Source organism: Pundamilia nyererei, unplaced genomic scaffold (genome assembly GCF_000239375.1).
Source record: "Pundamilia nyererei isolate P.nyererei 1_Seehausen unplaced genomic scaffold, PunNye1.0 scaffold00088, whole genome shotgun sequence".
Classification (NCBI taxonomy): Eukaryota; Metazoa; Chordata; class Actinopteri; order Cichliformes; family Cichlidae; genus Pundamilia; species Pundamilia nyererei.
In genome coordinates this window covers 1125274-1143313 of record NW_005187489.1, presented here as the reverse complement: position 1 = coordinate 1143313, position 18040 = coordinate 1125274, and the positions used below count along the sequence as shown (strand labels likewise).

At 45.0% G+C, this 18040-nt stretch overlaps 1 protein-coding gene across 1 annotated transcript in view; it reads left to right on the top strand.

Moving 5' to 3' along the window:
• The window catches only part of ralgapa2 (Ral GTPase activating protein catalytic subunit alpha 2), a 104390-nt gene extending 87856 nt beyond the window's left edge, over nt 1-16534 (top strand). Inside the window, exons 40-42 of the mRNA XM_005739033.1 lie at nt 8142-8263; nt 10882-10941; nt 13933-16534. Of these exons, the coding sequence (XP_005739090.1) occupies nt 8142-8263; nt 10882-10941; nt 13933-14093 (343 nt within the window). The 3' untranslated portion in view covers nt 14094-16534. The remainder of the gene's footprint in view (nt 1-8141; nt 8264-10881; nt 10942-13932) is intronic.
• Nucleotides 16535-18040: the final 1506 nt, after the last annotated feature.

Below are 18040 nucleotides of genomic sequence, written 5' to 3'. Positions count from 1 at the left end.
ATATTTACCTCAGATAGCTCACAGGATGCCCACCTTTGTCCTGACCTAATAACATTTCCAGAGGGTGCAGACATTCGTGACACTCTGGCCATCGTTGCTAACAAAGGAGACCTTCCAAGAAAACTCTCACCCAGCCACTCACAGAGCTGTATCTGTTAATCTTCATCCCTATCAGCCTTTTGTAGCTCATCTTATTATGACTTTCTGTTAATACACAGTGGAGGCCTGTGTGACTGTCTGGCTATAATGGGTCTGTGTTTGATTAATCATGTCGATCCTTTGTGCTTCACATCTAAGGCTGCTGTGTTAGGACTCATCAATGCAGGCCAGAGTCCTTTGAAAAAGAGATTGGTTACAGACTCGGCTCATCTGAATACACAAGGCTAGCAGGCTTTGATGGCAGTCATGTTAAACAAACCATGTGCCAACAAATTATGATGTCACCAGGTATCTTGGAGCTAACCCACGTCTCTGGTGTGTGAGGATGACTTGTTGCGCTGCCATTTATATTCTGTGAAACCCTGGCAATCAGTCAGTTCGAACATAGTTTAGGGGTCAACATTGACCTTAGTGTAGGTGCTGCTCTTATGATTTGTTTTGCAGCGGAAATCGATTTTTAGTGGCCCCCAGAGGAACGGTGGGTTGCCGGAGACTTGAGAAAATGGGTGTCTGCTTCCTCCAGTCAGCTTGTAAATAACCCAGTCATGCCAGCTAGCAGACATCTGATTTTGTCTGCAGCTTTGGCGAACCCGTGTGAAATCACTGACGGGCAGTGATGATGTCACAGGTTAGGAGTGATGTCACAGCCATAACTCCCCACCCTGCTGTCCGAATGCCAGATGGACGGTAGAGAGGTGTGGAGGTTGGAGCTTAGAAAGCTCTCGCTGTGGGAAACGTGCCCCTCAGGAGGTGTCATTAACCTTGGCTTACTGTTTGACCTGACTCCTCTGGGGCCTCAGAGTTCCAATTTCTTGGACCCACTAATTGGGCTACTTGTTAAAACTCTCTGAAACCAGCTATTCCTCTTGAGCTTCTTATGTTTTGCAAGTCCACACTCACCCAGAAAGTGGACCCACAAACAGCATAATAACGCATCTGTGACACATTCAGACGTTTTCTGCAGCCACAGCTGTTTAATGAGACACCAGGGTCTGAGTAGCTGATATATAAAGTGGGAGATGGACACACATATACGCTATACCATACACATTTTCACTTTATCCACCTTAATCTGTTGTTCCTTCCCATGCTGCCATTATTCCTGCAGCCAGCCTTAGTGGCACATTCACTCTCTCTGTCCCCTTTTCTCCCTGTGTCTTTCCATCTAAATGTCTGTCTTCCTCCCCGTTTTCCCATAATCACCTCACACCTCTGAGGGCCTCTGCTGAGACGAGCTTCACACCTCAGCCCTCGCTGTGACAACAGGTACCGCTGGCACTCAACGCCGGGCCTCTCTCCAATCAACACCTGCTCGCCTTTATCTCTCTTTCTTGCCTTCCTCTTTACCATCTTTCCTCCTCCCTTTTTCCCTCCTTGCCACCTTCTTCTTTCTCCATAGTCATAGCCCTTATTTGTGATGTTCAACCAGTAGTTTGCCCTGTGCCCCCTGCCTTTCTGCCTCTTGTGTCCTCTTCTGTATCAAGTGACAGGTTGTCCATATGCAGTAATCAGTTTGTCTATATCAATGCCTCCTGGAGATGGCACTGTAATTCCTTCATGATTTGAACCTGTTCATGTTGCTCCGGCTTGTATTCATTACTGCATTTGGTGTCAACAGCTTGTATCAAAGTGAGTCTTATTGTCCGCTTTTGATAGCAGTCATCATTTCCTCTTAGCTCGCCACCAAAGCAGGGACTAAACCTTCTAATTAATCCACAGGATTGGACTCTATCCGCGTGCTATCCAGTGATGTTGCTGTGAATGTGCATTTGATGCGAGGAGGTGGTTTACTGTGTCTTTGAATGAAAAGCATGGCGGCCACATCTGCTTTTTTTATACTGTTTGTACCCAGACCCCCCCCCAAACATCCTTTTCCTCTTAACAGCCCAATTATGTGACTGCTGGGAGTCAATGGCACTGTGAGCTACTCCTCAGCTCCTCTCCTCACCAGGGTCAAGCTGATTGGTCCAGGTTAATGGGCAGATGTGGGGCTAAGAGAGGAGGGGGGTCAAGCACCTAGAGGCACCCTTCACCTCATCTCTAAACTGTCCCTCTTCACTACAAGAGCCCCTTTTTGCCACCAGTGCTTTTACAAACAGGATTAACCTTGGCTGCTGCTGTGGAGACTTAAGCAGTAGGTTTGTCCGCACGCATGGCAAAAATATTTTTGAATAGGTATTTGATTATTTCCCCTTTTTGTTTTTGTGTTTTTTAGGTGAAACCCTGGATTCATAAAATCAGTGAAGTGTCATATGTCAGGATCATGTCATGGTTGGAGAGTTGTTGTTTTTCATTAGCACAGAGAGACTAAATCTCAAAGTTCTGATGTCTGGAATAATTTGAGTTTATCCACTATTTCTTGGCGCACTCGTCTTTTTTGTCTCTCTTTCTGTTGCGAAAACTTCCTTATTAGATGACGACAATTCAAGCTTCCGGAGGAGCGCTGTTTGAAACCCGATTAAGGCACCTTTGACAAAAGGAGAGGAGGAAGTCGCCCGCCCTGCTCATATCATCCAACTTCTGTCACTTAGAAGTGGATAGAAATGGAGCTTAAGCAGTGAAATGTCAGTATGGGGTGTCTTAAGACCCTTATAATGCTGCTTTGCCTAATCTGGGCCTCGACCCCCTACCCTGCCTTATCAGCAGATTAGCTGTGTGTGCCTGTCTCAATCAGTTCAGTTTAAAAGAGAGCAGAACAATAAAATGTTCAAATAGGAAATAGAAGACAAAAAAGAAAAGAATAAAACAACCAATTGTCATCCTGACACAGAGAAGAACCCGTGTAGCTCTCTAAGAATGCAAAGCTGGTCATCAACTCGTTAAAAAAGGGATGGTGAAGAAACACAAGCTAAATGTGTACTGCAGAGTTCAGTATTGTGTCTGAACTCTATGAAATATAATGAAGCATTGTAACAAAATCCTGTAATGAAAAATGAGGGATATTTAATGTCGTGACACAAATTAAGAGCAGGATCACATGGGAGAAATCAGAAATTGACGAACGTGTTTACACTGGATATCAACCATACCCCCCGGAGCTAACTACACTGAAGGAGATCCTTAAAGATGTCCCTGTTATTGATTAGTGTATTTACAACACAGATGTTGTTTCCTTTTTACAAAGATGTTTATGGTTTAATAGAAATAAAATAAGCTTTCAGCAGGAGCATTCAGTCACACCAGGTCTGAACCGGTCATGCTGCTGAAATCCCCATACATGGTTAGTACAGCTAATGATTGTTTGGACTGTATATAAAAGATGGACATAGCCATGATGACTTACTTCAGTGTATGTAGTGCTGTTTGAAACCTCAAGCTGAGCACTTTGGAAGTTTCATTCTTGTTTTTTGTTTGGAAACCGGACGAGGAGGAGAAACTGAGGTTATAGCTCACTGACACAGTGGCAATATTGTCTGTTTAACAGTATTCAGAGACCAACATGTTCAGAATCTGTGTCATTTGATAAGATCGGGAGCGTATGTAGTCCAAGTGCTCAAAGTCTTCTTCTAGACTTCTTTTTGCAACCCTGCTGGCCTATAAAGGAATCCAGATTTAATACATAAGCATTGGCCTCACATTTTTAAATCCATAAACTGCTCCTATCTTTTATGTCATCTAACCCCGAGGTGTCTACCGTTATTTGGTCTTCATCAGGCAAAAGCAGAGGTTATCTTTTTGTCTTGTACTGTAATGCTCTCAGAATTGCAGACCTAACATTAGCAGCCTCCAGTGGTCAAACAGGTTCTCTGTGGTCTTCTGACCCTTACTGTCTGATTACTGTTAATGATGCAGGTGAAAGACTCGTTTAGAATCCAGAACATTTGCTTGTTTATTTTGCCTCAGTGATACCTTTTTACTAAAGGACTACTTCCTGAAGCCATGATGCATAATGATCCTTGAAGGCCGTGTGCTTGAGTGTTCAAAGGTTTTGTGTGTTTGAAAGATGCTTAGTGTGTGTTGGAGGCCGGTGGTGTGGTGTGACCACTTTTGCCATAGGAACACAAAGATTCGGATTGGGATGGTCAGGATGCTCCTCTCTAGAGACGCACAGGTTCAGAGGTCAGCTTAGAGCTCAAGCTCTTCTGGGGAACAAAGTGCATGGGTGGTGGGTGCTACCGTGAGCGTTGTGCCTGCTTATGCACAAACACCTCTGTGTGTGAGCGTGTGTATGTGGCTGGGTGGGGTTACGCACAGTATAAAATGGATCCCAGTGGACAGGCGTGTTCAGGACCGGTCCCTATGGATGGAGAGAGAAAAGAGGAGAGATGATGATGATGAGGGCTAGTGACGGTTGGCCGATGGGGTCCAGCGGGGATGGAGCAGCCTGCTAATGAAGAGCCATCTGAGGCCTCCATTCACCTTGAACATGGGGCGCTGCAGCTGCCCTGACCTTGGCTTTGATCCACAAAGATGCTTGACCCCTACCATTTCCCCAGAGCTACCCCCACCATCTGGACAGCATGCATGCATATGTATACATATGTGCACACACCCATAGATGCATATGCATACACACGTATGTTGCTCCATATATGCATGCACATATGTTCACACAGGTATGAGTAGCAGGTTTCTGGCTTCACACCTGCGCTGATTTGCTGCTTGCTAGCTATAAGTTCAGGTCTTCGTCACCTGTAATGACAGAGAAGCAGAGGGCAGCCAGGGGACAGGATGAAAAAGGAGCATTTCTCAAATGTGTAAAGTGTTGGAGTTAATAGGCTTTTCTCTCTATAGCATCCACTTCCACCCCACCCTCATAACTCCAAAACGACCACATTCATGTCTCCAGATATCATCTCCTAACTAAAGTTGTTTTACATTAACTCCAACCTGGGAGGTTTTTTTTCTCGTTACTATCCCAGTGTTTGCCACGCTCCATAAACATTACATTGGTTTTCCTTTCTTCTCCCTAATAAGAATGCAGCCGCTTGGAACGTAGGGGTTCCTTGGAAATTCCCAAAGTGGTTCTGCAAACTCTCCTCCCACCCGTGCTCGTCTTTCTTGACCTCCCTGTTCAGCTGTAAATGACAGTTATGTCACGGGTGACTTGAGTTGCGTTCCATCTGTGGAAATGTAGACCTGTCTGCATTTTCCTTTTTATATTTCATCCCTCGCTTTATGAGATTTTTTTTTTTATGGCACAGGATATGGGGTTTAGCCTTCTGTGATACAGTTCATCAGGAAGGCTTTCATAACAGGTAACATTTTCAGGAAGTATGAAGGTTTCTAAGCTGCCGTCCTCTTTCCCGGTCTCACAAACATGAATATTTACCAAGAACTCACCAACTGTAGCTGGAGCTTATTTTTCCAGTAAAAGTAGGTCAGTGTCTGCGGGTTTGGTGTCCATAACATGGACACGGCGTTTGCATCATTGTTCTGGATGTGTCCCCTGATTACTATACTGCATAGAGGTAACAGCGTCTGTGCATATGCAGGGGAACAAGCTGTGCCCATGCCTAAGTAATTAGAGACCAGCATAAAACTGAGAGTGAAGGCAAGATTACCCCTCACTGTGCATCAGGTCTGATTTCTGTGCAACAATTTTTTGTTTTTACCCGCAGATAGCATCTCACATTTACTTAAGTGAGCTGATTATGGCTCTCGCTTTTACTCATCCCCAGAATACCTTTTATTAGTCTCCCTCCCTCACCACCTGTTTTTCTCCCCCTCCTTCTGTCATATTTTCTCTCGTCTCTTGATAATTCTGTACTATCTACCTTCATTTTATTCTGTGAAGTTTTTTTTTCTCTCTCTGTCTCTCACCCAGTATAATCCATTTGTCTAACTTGGATAGAGGGCAGCGGAAGGAAGTAGTGGAGGAGAGGCGTGTGTCAGAGTCAGAGAGAGCGTCTGCTCCAGCTGGAGTCAATATTTGCTTTAGGAATCTCAATAACAGGCCTGCAGTCATCTGCATCTCTGATAATGGACAGCCATATGGCTCTGTTGACCCACGCTGTGCTGAGGTTCTCTCTCCCCATCCTTCCTTGTTTTTCATTTCTCGGCGTCCTTTTAAGTTCTCTCGTTTCTTCTCATTCAATCAGTCTTTTTCCTATATTTTGCCCTCCACTTGCCACCTCAAATGTGGACACATTTTGCTCTTCTTTTTTTTTTTTAACAAACATCCTTTCTCTCGGTCATCCACTAAACCCTGGATATGACCCACCACACAGAGCTGTGACCCAAGTTACCATGGCAGCAGAGCCTGGGATACCCACTCTTTGTCCAGCACGGTTTCAAACAAGTGACAGAAAACAGTGACGTTGCATGTCTGGCTATGACAGGAAGACAGATGCAAAGCTCACGGCGAAGTGCTTTTACGTGCTTGAAGTCATGCTGCTCTGCATTTCCTAAATGGAGGTGTTGGCAAAGAATAAGCAATTAGGTGCAGCATATAGTCGGCAGGTCGTACACTTAATATATTTATTTTTAATCTTCCCGTTTCTTTATTTTTGTGAGCTTTTAATTTAATGGATGTCTTAGTGTTGTGTCCTGACAAGTGTCCAAATGAGGTTATGTAAAGCTTCTGCTTCATTTTTTTTAGCAAAGTAAACTTCTCTTGTGTTTGAGCAACATGCTTGTGTTTGAGCAACATGCTTGTGTTTGAGCAACATGTATATTTTATTTATTAATGATCTCCTGCATGTTGGGGGGAAAAACATTAAGTCGTGGCTTGTCAGTGAACTTACTTCCTGTTATCTTGTCTCTTATTCTGCCCTCTGTCCGTTTCTGACTCGCAGCAGCTTGGCCATCGTACCCTCTGGTGTGTCCCGGCTCAGGTGCCCGTCATCCCCGCTTTGCTACGGTTACCTTCAAAGCCATTGGTCATGGCTGCGTTGGCCCCTGCTGTGGCGGCATGTGCCCACAGCAGGCCTCCTGCCCACTAGCTGTCTCGTCCTATCTATCTAACCCAGACTAGAGCCTCTCAGCCCAGTCCAGCCTATCTCAGCTCAGCCTGGTACAGCTTTGGCGTCAGCAGCGGCCCGGTGTCACTCCACCCTGGCAATCATAATGAGACGAGGGGGAGGAGGGTGTCGGCGTTCAGCAGCGAGAGCTCCGCGTGTGTGTTTCAGTGCGAGAGCGTATGCATTTGTCAAGCAATTTGTCAGGTGTCGTCTGTGAAGGAAACATGACTACAACAGACAGCTGAGAATAATCAGACTACACACACACACACACACACACACACACACACACACACGTATCTCACAGCACTTAGGATCATTATGGCTCCAGATAGACCTTTTTACTCCAATAGTTCACTACACCATATTTCATCCAGCACTTGCCGCCATTCCACAACATGATATATCTGTGATAATGATATGATAATGGCCATCAGAATGTTTTCCACCCTACCCAGCAGCCTTTTTGCGGGCTTATTTGTTTATATATTTATTTATTTATTGGAGCTTTCTCATTTCAAACCCAGCCATCCATCCTGCATGCTGGCTGCCCAGGCCCCAGTCACTGCTTGTCACTCTGAATTTCAAATGGCTCCAATTTTCCCCCTGATGGCACGGAGAAGTGGCAGGCAGCACATCAGGGAGGGTGGTCCTAGACATGCTGCCTGCAGCAGGGGTTCTATTAGAGCGAAGAGAGGGATGAGAGGCGGGAGAGGACAGGAGAGGAGAGTTTTCGAGCATCACGCCAGTAGTGATGTATTCTTTCTTTCTTTCTGTATGATTATTGTGGAGACTGCATTCTCATTTTGGGGTTGGTGTGGCATGGCTGATTGTTCCATCTTTGCTTCTGGCTGGGTTTTGCTGATGGTGGAGCTGCCCTGCCCGCTAAAGCTGCCACTCACTCCCACAGCACTGTTTGTGTGCGGCGCATCCAGAAAAATGTGGCTGTTATTTGTCTTTATTTTTTGTTTGTTGAAATCTGCAAAAAATTAATTGATATTTTTATGTAACTCTTATGAGAATCCAAGGCTTTTTCTCCTGTTTATCATTATGTGCTTTCCCTTAACAAGACCTTACCAGCTATGAGGAGCGGGCACTCTACTTGGAGGCCATTGTTCAGAACCATAGAGAGGTCATGACCTTTGAAGACTTTGCCTCACAGGTTTTCTCCCCCTCCCCTGGATATCCAATGAGTGGGACAGGTGAGAAATGAACCACACTGCAATTCTGTCCTCTTCCTCATTCTTTCCACTCCACCTCTTTCTGTCTCTCCATCTCACTCCTGCTTCATTACCTTTGGGTATTTTCCTCCCATGCCTTCTTCCCTTTTTCCTCATCATACCCCCCCCCTTGCGTTTCAGTCTCTTCTTCCTTCAAAACGCACCTGTCCAAACCTTTTTCCTCTCCCACCCCCCCTCTCTCTCCACTCCAAGCCCACGCTCACTGATGAATATCAAACGACGGGCCCAGGCTCTTCTTCAAACACTTTCTCCACTTCCTCCTGCCCCACTCACGCTACTTTGTACATCTCCTCTTTTTTTTTTTTTCTCAAACCGCATCCTTCCATGCAATTACTTTCCTATGAATATAAGCAGCCTTTTAAATGGCAGTTGCAGGGTGTGTGTCTTTGTGTATGTCTTCATGAGCTCATTCACCAACACTTAAGAGATCCGACCAACAAACAGCAGCTCTCGGATGTCAGCACAGCGCTCTTATCAGCCTGTGATGAATAGAATGGAAAACGTGTCTTATCTTGTTCTTCCTACTTGTACCAGCACCGATCGATCTGCGCCAGCACTGAAATCAATACAGGATTGCACTTTTACACTCTATTGGATCTCGACACACGTTCTGTTTTGACAAGAAAAGCACTCCACAGCACCACTCGGCAGACGTCGTGTCATTATCGAATCTGTCAGAGCTTATGTTTTGAACGAGGTTTACCGTGTAAGCTGTATTTTTGTGCCATATGTGGGCATGTGAAAATTAACTGTCTACTTTTTCTTTCTTCTTTTTTTTGTTGGAATTGGCCTGTCTTATGTCTGTGTCGGACTTCAGATGTTCAGGTGTGATATTCAGGCAGGCGGGAGGTGGTGAGACACATTACCATACTGCTGGGTAGGGGTGTAAAATTTACCTCCTCCATCCTCGGTGCTGAACAAGCGTGCAGGGGCATATAGAAAAACAGGAGTGAAAATCAGAGAGAATTATTTTTAATTGCTCAAAGCAGCTGATGCTGACGAGTATTTCAGTCGCGGGTTGTTTTGACCACCTTCAGGTGAAAAACGTTCGGTACCCGAAACTCTGCTTCCAATCTTAGGATCATGATTTAACTATGTATTAGAATTTAGCTATGGGAAATCATAAACGTTGGAGGAAGATTATTGTTGCAGATTATTTTGGAAGAGCCCCAAATGACTGTTGACCCAGCGAACAGAGTTAAAGGGTTCCCAGATTGCTTTGGAGCCGGTCTGAGAAAGGTTAGCTAGAACTGAGAATAATGTTTCACAGCATGGGACGTGTGCTGCAGCCAATGCATGAAGCTCAGAAGTATAATGAAGTCTGCAAGGTCATTGTGGCAGCCTCCCACTGAGCAGCGATATCCCATTTCTCCAGAAACTGTGCAAACAGGCCAACAGAATAATACAAGGATATGCACAAAGGTGTTGTTTAAACTTGCCTAAAAATACTACAATACAGTAGGTTTTTCTTACAGAACTGTGCAGAAGTCCTTAGATTTTGTATGCCTAAGCTAAAATAATTCTAATAATTGGTATGACTGCTTTTATTATTGAACACAGCCTGAACTCTGTTGGGCACTTTCTTGTAATTTCTTTAAGTAGTCCACAGAAAATGTTCTCCAGGCCTCCTGATGGACATTCAAAGCTCTTCTTTGGATGTTTCTGCAGTTTTTTTTTCTGTTCTCTGTCATGATGATCCCACACTGCCTCAGTAATGCTGAGGTGCGGCTCTGGGGAGGCCAGTCCATGACTGATGGTGTGGTTTTTGTTGGATTTTTCTCTCCAGGTATGCTTTTACTGCACCGTAAAGCTGTTGTTTTACCAGATTGCTTTGTGACAGGCAACCAATTTAAAATCCTAAAGGCATGATTTAAAGTTGGTTATTACTAAGTTTCTTGTTATGTGTAAACACAACACTATGTTTACACAGTGATTCGTAGGTCACTATGTGACTTGTAGCAAATACAATACGAACTATGTCTGGCGAAACATTAAGCAATGAGAGGTAAATGAAGACTTTTGCGTAGCACTGTATGAGGTTTTGGATATTGCACGTGGAATACACTCAGAATAAGAGTCATTTACAGGCTTCCACTAGGAATAAACCAGCCTATCAAAACTAAAGTTGAGATTAAAATAAAATCCATTTTAAATAAGCTTTCTTAAGTTAGATTATTTCTTCGGTCACTGTCGGTGAAATCCAGGAATTAATGACATTGTAGATGCTACAACCAGTACACACTCTTTTTGTCATTAGCAACAACTCTCACAATTTCATGTGTTTCATTTGTCAACTGCATTTGCTGTATTTCAAAAAGTACGATACGTGTGACGCTTCAGGTCTAATGCATCTCACCAGGCTTAGAGCTTGAATGTGTCTGTGATGGCTGGCTGATGTTGCTCCTCATTCTTTTCAAATGTGCTACCACTCTCACTCTCCTATGCTTTTCCTTTGTGCAGGATTGTGTGTGTGTGTGTGTGTCTGTTTATACACAAGTTTGTCTATCCATCTGTCTGTTCACCCATCCTGCTCTGCCTCTCATTGCTGCCACTAACATGTCACTCATGCTCCATGACAGCGTGCAGGCGTTGGCCGGGGATGGTTTGGGACATGGAGTACCCCTGGGCCAAACTGGACTGTAAGACTCTGCCTGCTTCCTCCATACTAGGCATGACGCCCGGCATCGGCTTGCTAACATCTATCACTTCGTTTAGGTCACCCTGAACCCCACCATCGTCAGATAACTAAGGGTTGCGCTTGATTTAGCAGCAGGGTTTGACTTTAAGCCCTGCACACTAATTGCTAAATGAAGCGCTCCTGCAGTTTTGCCAGTTTGCTGTAAGGCATGCAACCCGAGCCCTCCACCTTGGTGGTTTGTCTGTCTTTCATAACTTCATTCTCACAGCTCCTGAATGTAACCCCCGTCTCACCCCACAACTTCAGTCGAGCATCGCGGCTTCCTGCATGAGCTAGCCCGTCTGTCACACCCGGACGAAGACTCCATCCTCACCACTCCGCCCTCCGTGTGTTACAACTTGCACCGTTTTGCTGCATTTTGAGTGTTTTTGTCATTTTGTGATCATTCGCTTTACTTTTTAAAATGATTAACTGCACACAAGAAAACCCATTTTTCTCTCTGGGTAAAAGTACATAAAAGCTCCCCTGACCCTCCGAGGTGCCCCGGCATCTTTTCCCTCTCTCATGCTAACCCTCTCAGCTCGTAACATCGGTGGTAAATGTTTTCCAGCCTCTTGTTTCCATGTGAACTGAACACCATTTGTGCTTGGGATTTTTTTTTCAAAATGGTCTCAGTTTTTAAAAACTCCAAGTAACCAGTTTGTCAGGTAGAGGGGAAAAAAATGGCATTTGTTGATTAACTCATCACACAAATCAGTTAACCTTTTCTGACCTTTAAGCCTTTCAGCGACGGCTAACCACGACACCGCACGCGCTGGCTGAAGGTCCCTCCCTCTGTGCCTGAGAGTTTTCTTTTCAGCAGCGTTGTTGTGTCCTCCTGCAGTGTGATTAAGGTTGTGTGTCCTTTCTCTCATGATGCTTTACTTTTTCTTTTTTTTTTCTTTTTCCCTCCTTTTAGATTAAAAATATCTTAAAGATCCAAATACTGTGTGTGGTGAAGGTAAGCCCCCCAAATGAGGCCGGAAGCTTGTTTTGGTTCCGGCAGCCTGCCTACCTACCTGCTCTTCCCTCGTTCACTCATCCTGGCTGTTCCCCCTCCCCGAACCTCTCCTTTTTCATTCAGTACTAACCGAGCTTTATTTACTGAGCGCTTTAACAAAGGGAAAGGGACAGAAAAACCAGGCTGTTTATTTGGGGTATGTCCTACTGTTTAGGCCAGGCTGATAATTGAGAGTGATGCACGGTGGGGACAATTAGCACCTGACTAAGTAGCAGCATGAACAATACGGCTACACTTCTGGCCCTCGCTTCTGCATGTGGCGCGCCTTTATCTCTTCCCCCAGCAAACACTTTTTTTCTTTCTTTCCTTTTTTTTTTTTCCTCCCTCAATCCCCCCACCGCCCCCACCCCTGTCATTTCCTCCTGTTGGAGTGTGCCTGTTTGCCTGGGGCAGACTCTGAGACTAACACCTGCCGCACTGGAAGACGTCTTTGTCATCTAAAGCCTTGTTTGAACTGCTGCAGTGGGGACCAATGGGATAGCGGGGCCATTTAAAGAGTCTCTTTGTTTTCTTTCTCCCTTTGCTTCTCCTCTCTTCTTTCCGTCAGAAATGAAGCTCTGCGTACGGCCGTTTTGACCGAGTATAGGGCGGACGTGTTGGGTTGTAATCACGATAATGATGACACATTAGCCTCTTCTGGCTCTGTGTTATTTTTCCCCACTTAGTAGCTTACTTGGAAAATTAATTCTTACAAAAGGCCATACAGTGAAGAAGATCATTTAGAAACTGATGCAACCGCAGTCATTAAGTGCCACAGTGGTAGTGATGACTGTTTAGTGCAGCGCGTCTTTAATGGTGTGTTGACTGGATTGCCTTTAATAGTCGTATGTTTTTCCAGCAGATGCATTTTGCAAGAGTTTACTGTAGGAATGAGTACAATACGGGAATGCAGAAATCGTCCTGCTCATTTTTACCCAAGCCCGATCCTTTTTTTTTTTTTTCCTTTTTCTTTTCTTTTTTTTTATATTCATATGCAGATTTGAGAATGCATGTTCAGACCCCCCCGCCTCACCTCCCCTCTAGCCCTTCACAATACCCACACCCAGCGTTTCATCCACGGCCCAGCCTCCTCTCTGTGAGCCGTGGCTCTGGATGCTGCTGGTGTCCACTGTGCGGCTGAGTGTCTGTTACTCCAGCCATCTGCCATTCCTTTTAGCCGCTGCAACTTGAGATGCCTCTGAAAAAATGGCAGGAAATAAAAGGATAGGAAAGAAAATAGGCAACCAGATGCCACCTCAACAAAGCAGAAAAGTTGTTTAAACTCGAGGCATGGGGCCAAAGCGGGTGGGGGCGGGGTGGGGGCGCGCCCGTAGTTGGGGTTTGGTCAGGGGCACAGCGAGGAAGTCGGCGTTCACAATAATTGATTGTCCTCGCCAGCATTTCATGCCCACCTCCCGGCTTATTACCGTTTGTCATAATCATTGAAGTGAAGTTTTTGTGGAAAAGGAAAATGTTTGACAATAGGAAGGCTCCACATGTCCACAACAAGAGCGTAATGTGTAATTTCATTTTCATTCAAAGCATTCTGCTGTCACACTGTGAACTGAATACTTTTTTTTTTTTTTACAAAGGTTGCCTCATTTTTCACATCATAAAAGGGAAACTGTTGGGGATAAAGGCGGCTTCTCTTTCAACAAGCTTTGCTTCTCTGCAGCATGTGAAAAAAGCATGTGATTTCTGAGATGCGGCATCTTGATTCGAATGAATTCTGCTCTGCAGCAAACTCGAATCCCGACACTCTTTTATTCTAAACTTGGTATTTGTGTGAATGTTGGTGGAAATCCAGGGAATTGGGTGATCCTGGTTTTGGGAGCAGCCGCGTGCATGATGGCGCGTGCTGGGATATAAAACAATCAAACCCTCCTCTCCCTGTCTCTCTCTCTCGTTGTCGTGTTTCTGTCTACAAACTTTTCCTCCATTTCTCTCTCCCAGGGTCTTTCACCGGCAGCGGAAGCACCGAAGCCGGAAGCATCACCACCACGACAACAGATTCAGTCGACCAGGTGTCTCCCACCATGCCCCGTGCCACAAAGAACAGAGTTTCCGGGAAACTCCGCCGATCAGCCAGCGCTATAAGCAAATCCTCCAACTGAGCTCTTCAACCCATCCCCCTCTTCCCCCTACCCGAGTGCCGCCTTCAGTCTTTTCTCGAAAAACCTCACAAACTCAGCCGAGACTGCAAGAAATTACTTTGATGTTTCATTTTTTTTTCCGTTTTTGTGACATATAAACATTAACTGGAGCATACGGCAATTTTTAATTTAAGTGGCGATCATTGATTTCTTTGTCAGTACATTTCACTTTGTTGTGGTGTTAACTGAGACAGGTGTGTACGTGAAAGTAAGCTATTTATGTTCGTCGGTTTCAGCATAGGAGGCACCTGCAATGATTTTATCCTCATTTTCTAGAGCGCTCGCGTGCGCTAGAAAAACACTTAAAGTTCTTACTGTAGTAAGGTAATGGGAGACTGTTTTACCCTGTTTCTGCAGTTCCTCTGTCCCAGCACTTCATGTAACAAAGCACTGATGACGCAGCTGTAAATGACACCACGCTAAAACTGCACAAGAGTTTGGTATCCATTTATAAATAAGTCTGCCTTTTATACCTCTGTTTGCATCCGCCACAGCCTCTCTGTGTCAAAGATACCATTTCAGTTAGCGGCAGTGTGATGCCGTCCCATCCACGTTGGGGAATGATGTTCCTGCAGGGAAAAGCACCAATGGATGGGGAAAGCCTCCCCTGAATGTTTCGCATTCGCTGCACTAGTACACGGGAGTCCCTGCAGCATGTGCAGCCAGAGGCTGTTTAATTGTTTTGAACTCGGAGTGGACAATCGATGACGTCTTTCTAACTTGAGCTGAAATGACATTTGGGTTTCGTTTTTTTTACTACTCTAATTTTCTTTTTTAAATGAATTCCAATGGATCGCGTCATTATTTGATTTATGCAACTGCTCTGGAATGAGAAAACACTGCGTTTGTAATTGTTTTCTGATGTCGTTAACATAGGCTCATGTCCGGTAATTAAATAAGTTCCTCCTGTCTCTTTCCTCTGCTATCAGTTTCCCTGTCCTGTAAAGCCGAGACATCGACATTCCAACATTCCCAACACACGCCGACCACGGTCTTTGCACTCACTCTTGTCAGTTAACATCAAATGCTTCTTTGTTCTTGGATGTAAATTGCTTTAAATATTATTTGTTGATGTCAGTCTGTTGGATGGACTGTTTGAATTATCTTTTGCGGTGTTGTGTGTTTGTGTGGTGTTTAAAGGAAAAATGCCGCCAGAGCCTCAGGTAACTCCATGCACTGGTGTGTGTGTGTGTGTGTGTGTGTGAGAGATTGTGTTTCTGAGGGAGCTTCTCACAGTGCCTGTGTAATGTCTGTCTTCTAAGATGATGTCCCACACTATTTCCACGCCCCACAATCAAATCTCAGCGTCCCGTCTCCTCCTCAGGAGTAAAAAAACAAAAAAAGTCTCTTCCTCCCTCTGCGTCTCTCAAGTTCACGTCTCATGAAAACAGCAACAGATGGATTTTTGCTCTTTATTTATTGGTGGTGTGCTGCCACCTTCTTTGTGTCAGTTGCATCCATTCGTCCTCTTTCCCATGATCCTCTTCCCATGTCATGGCCTCCTGAGGCCACGGGAGGGGATGGCGGTGGGGAGGAGGGGGCTGGGTTTAGGTGGCATGCCAGAGCTGAACTCTTAACAGCCCTCCTAGCAACAGCCAGCCCGCCTCTCGCACTCCTCCAACCTGCCAGCTCGAGTTGTCATGGTAGCCAGGTGTCCCCCGCCTCCCCTCCCTCCCACTCACCCACTCACTCGCAAACATACTCACTCACATAAACACACTATAGACTCTCACCCTCTGAGGGCTCCACCTAAGCTGCAACACTATCCCCCATCTGTTGCACTACTATGCCTTACTTTCCCTGCGTTCCTCTGTCGGTTTCTCCACATCTCACCTCCTGTTGGTCCGTTCCCCGAGCAGGATGTGAGGAATCCCCGCAGCAGGAGGAGGACTGACAGATCTGTGCTCTCTTTATTTTATGTGTTGTCATTTTTGAGGAATGTATAGATATATAGGCCTGGATCACATCTATGGTTTTAATTTTCCCCAAAGCCACTTGAAGGAACTGACCATGATGTTGATCCAAAGATTGTAGCTTATAGAATATGTCTGTTAAAGGAGGGCTCGCGCCTTCCTTTCGGAGGATTAGTCACTGGAGGTGTTAGTTCGGACCAAGATTGTGTGTCTTATACGCGTGAAGAAATTGAGATAGTCGTAGTTTTAGTTATTTTCTCCTTCTCGTTTTAGAAATCCTTGTACATTGTGTCAAATTTGAGGGCTTCATTGCCCTCAGGATATAAATATATTAATGCCTGTAATATAATCTTTGTATAAGAGGGGGGAAAAGCTTGAAACTTTCATCATTACTTGTCAACATATCAAACTGTTTTTAATGACCGAAGTCCTGCTATCTTTATTAGAAATGTGAAAACTGAAACATTTCATTAAATCAATTTGAAATTCTACCTGTCGTTTGCTGTATTTCTGATTATCTGGATTTGTAAGGTTTGTGTGTGTGGTTATGATGGTGCTGTTGCCATGGGCTTTCTGACCCTGGCCTGGCCATGCTGGCAGCAGCAGGAGTAATCTGACCCTCCTCCCATCTGTCTCCCCTGCTGCTCTACCCTGCTTAGAGGAGCATAATGGAGCCCCACCAGGAGGTACAGGTGCAATTGGTTGCAGCATCTACAGGTGCCCTGCCTCTCTTGGGCCACATAAAGACGCAAGAAAAGTACTTGACTGTAATTGGAGCCCTTAAATTGTGCATCCGTGAGAAAGAAACCTAATGTTGCCCCATTTTCACCCGGCTTGGCACTGTTTGCTTGTTTGTCACCGACTCTGAGATACGTTACGACAGAACAGGCTGATATCCCCGTGAATACTACCAAATTGTGTTATTTCATGTGTTACGCTGGCAGCTGCAGTCAATTTTCACACTTCAGATCTCACTCTTTCTTAATGTATTGTCAGTGTTGCCTGGAGGAGCTCGAGGGGGTAACACTGAAAAGTTGGCCTTCTCTTTGGCCTTGCACCGCTGCAGGAGTTTTAATAAGCACAAGAACTCTGCAGAAGCAGGAAGAGACTGTGAGGAGTTCAACTTAGTGAAGAGGTGATGTTTTTAAATGTGTGTGTGTGTGGGTGTATTTTTTATTTTTATTTTTACACTACATTAGTCTTTCAGTTGACCACCTTTTTTGTCATCACTGATCGGCCTGTGAGGTCAGCTATATGTGTCTTTTGCTAAATTACCACCAACTTAATGCTTTATGGATTCTGGAGGTCAGCTTTGAAGCCGGTTGTGCCCTGATGTGTCCTAAATCATTTGAAAACAACCGAAGCAGGAAAAGAAATCGAGTTGTGTGAGTTTTCCAAAGCAGACAAATGTTTTACTGCTGCAGAGGTGAGCTCTGATCCACCACCTCTTTGTCCTGCTGTCATGTCCTGACGTGGTATTAAGAGGGTGAATTTATGATTAGGCCTTAAGTGCTTCACTGAGGCAGCGAAACGGCGTCTATGGAGCCACCGCAGCGATGATTTACGCAGAATAAGTCTGATGTCGAAGGCACAGGGGGGGTTTAGCCAAGGGAGTTGGACTTTCTCCCTGTTAAAGACGACTAAATAGATTGGTATCGTTTTGGAGTGTCACCATGTGTGGGAGAGGTGTTGAAGAGGAACCTTTACAGGTTTTGAAAGGTGACTTGGTTTAATTTCACTCTGTCAAAGTTTAACAATTTGTCATCTCGCTCCTGTACTTCAGAAGGCTGCTGTCAGAATCAACTTCAAATCAGCTGATCAGGCATAAAAAATGGGACAAAAAGTGCCCACGATGCCTCCTGTAGAACATTTTAGTCGAATAGAGTTTAAAATATGTGTGGAGGAACGGAGCGGGATTTATTTTGGTGCGTGTTCCTGTGCGCACTGCGCAGTTTGCGGGTTGAAATTAAGAAAACGATTGATGCACGTGGGCAA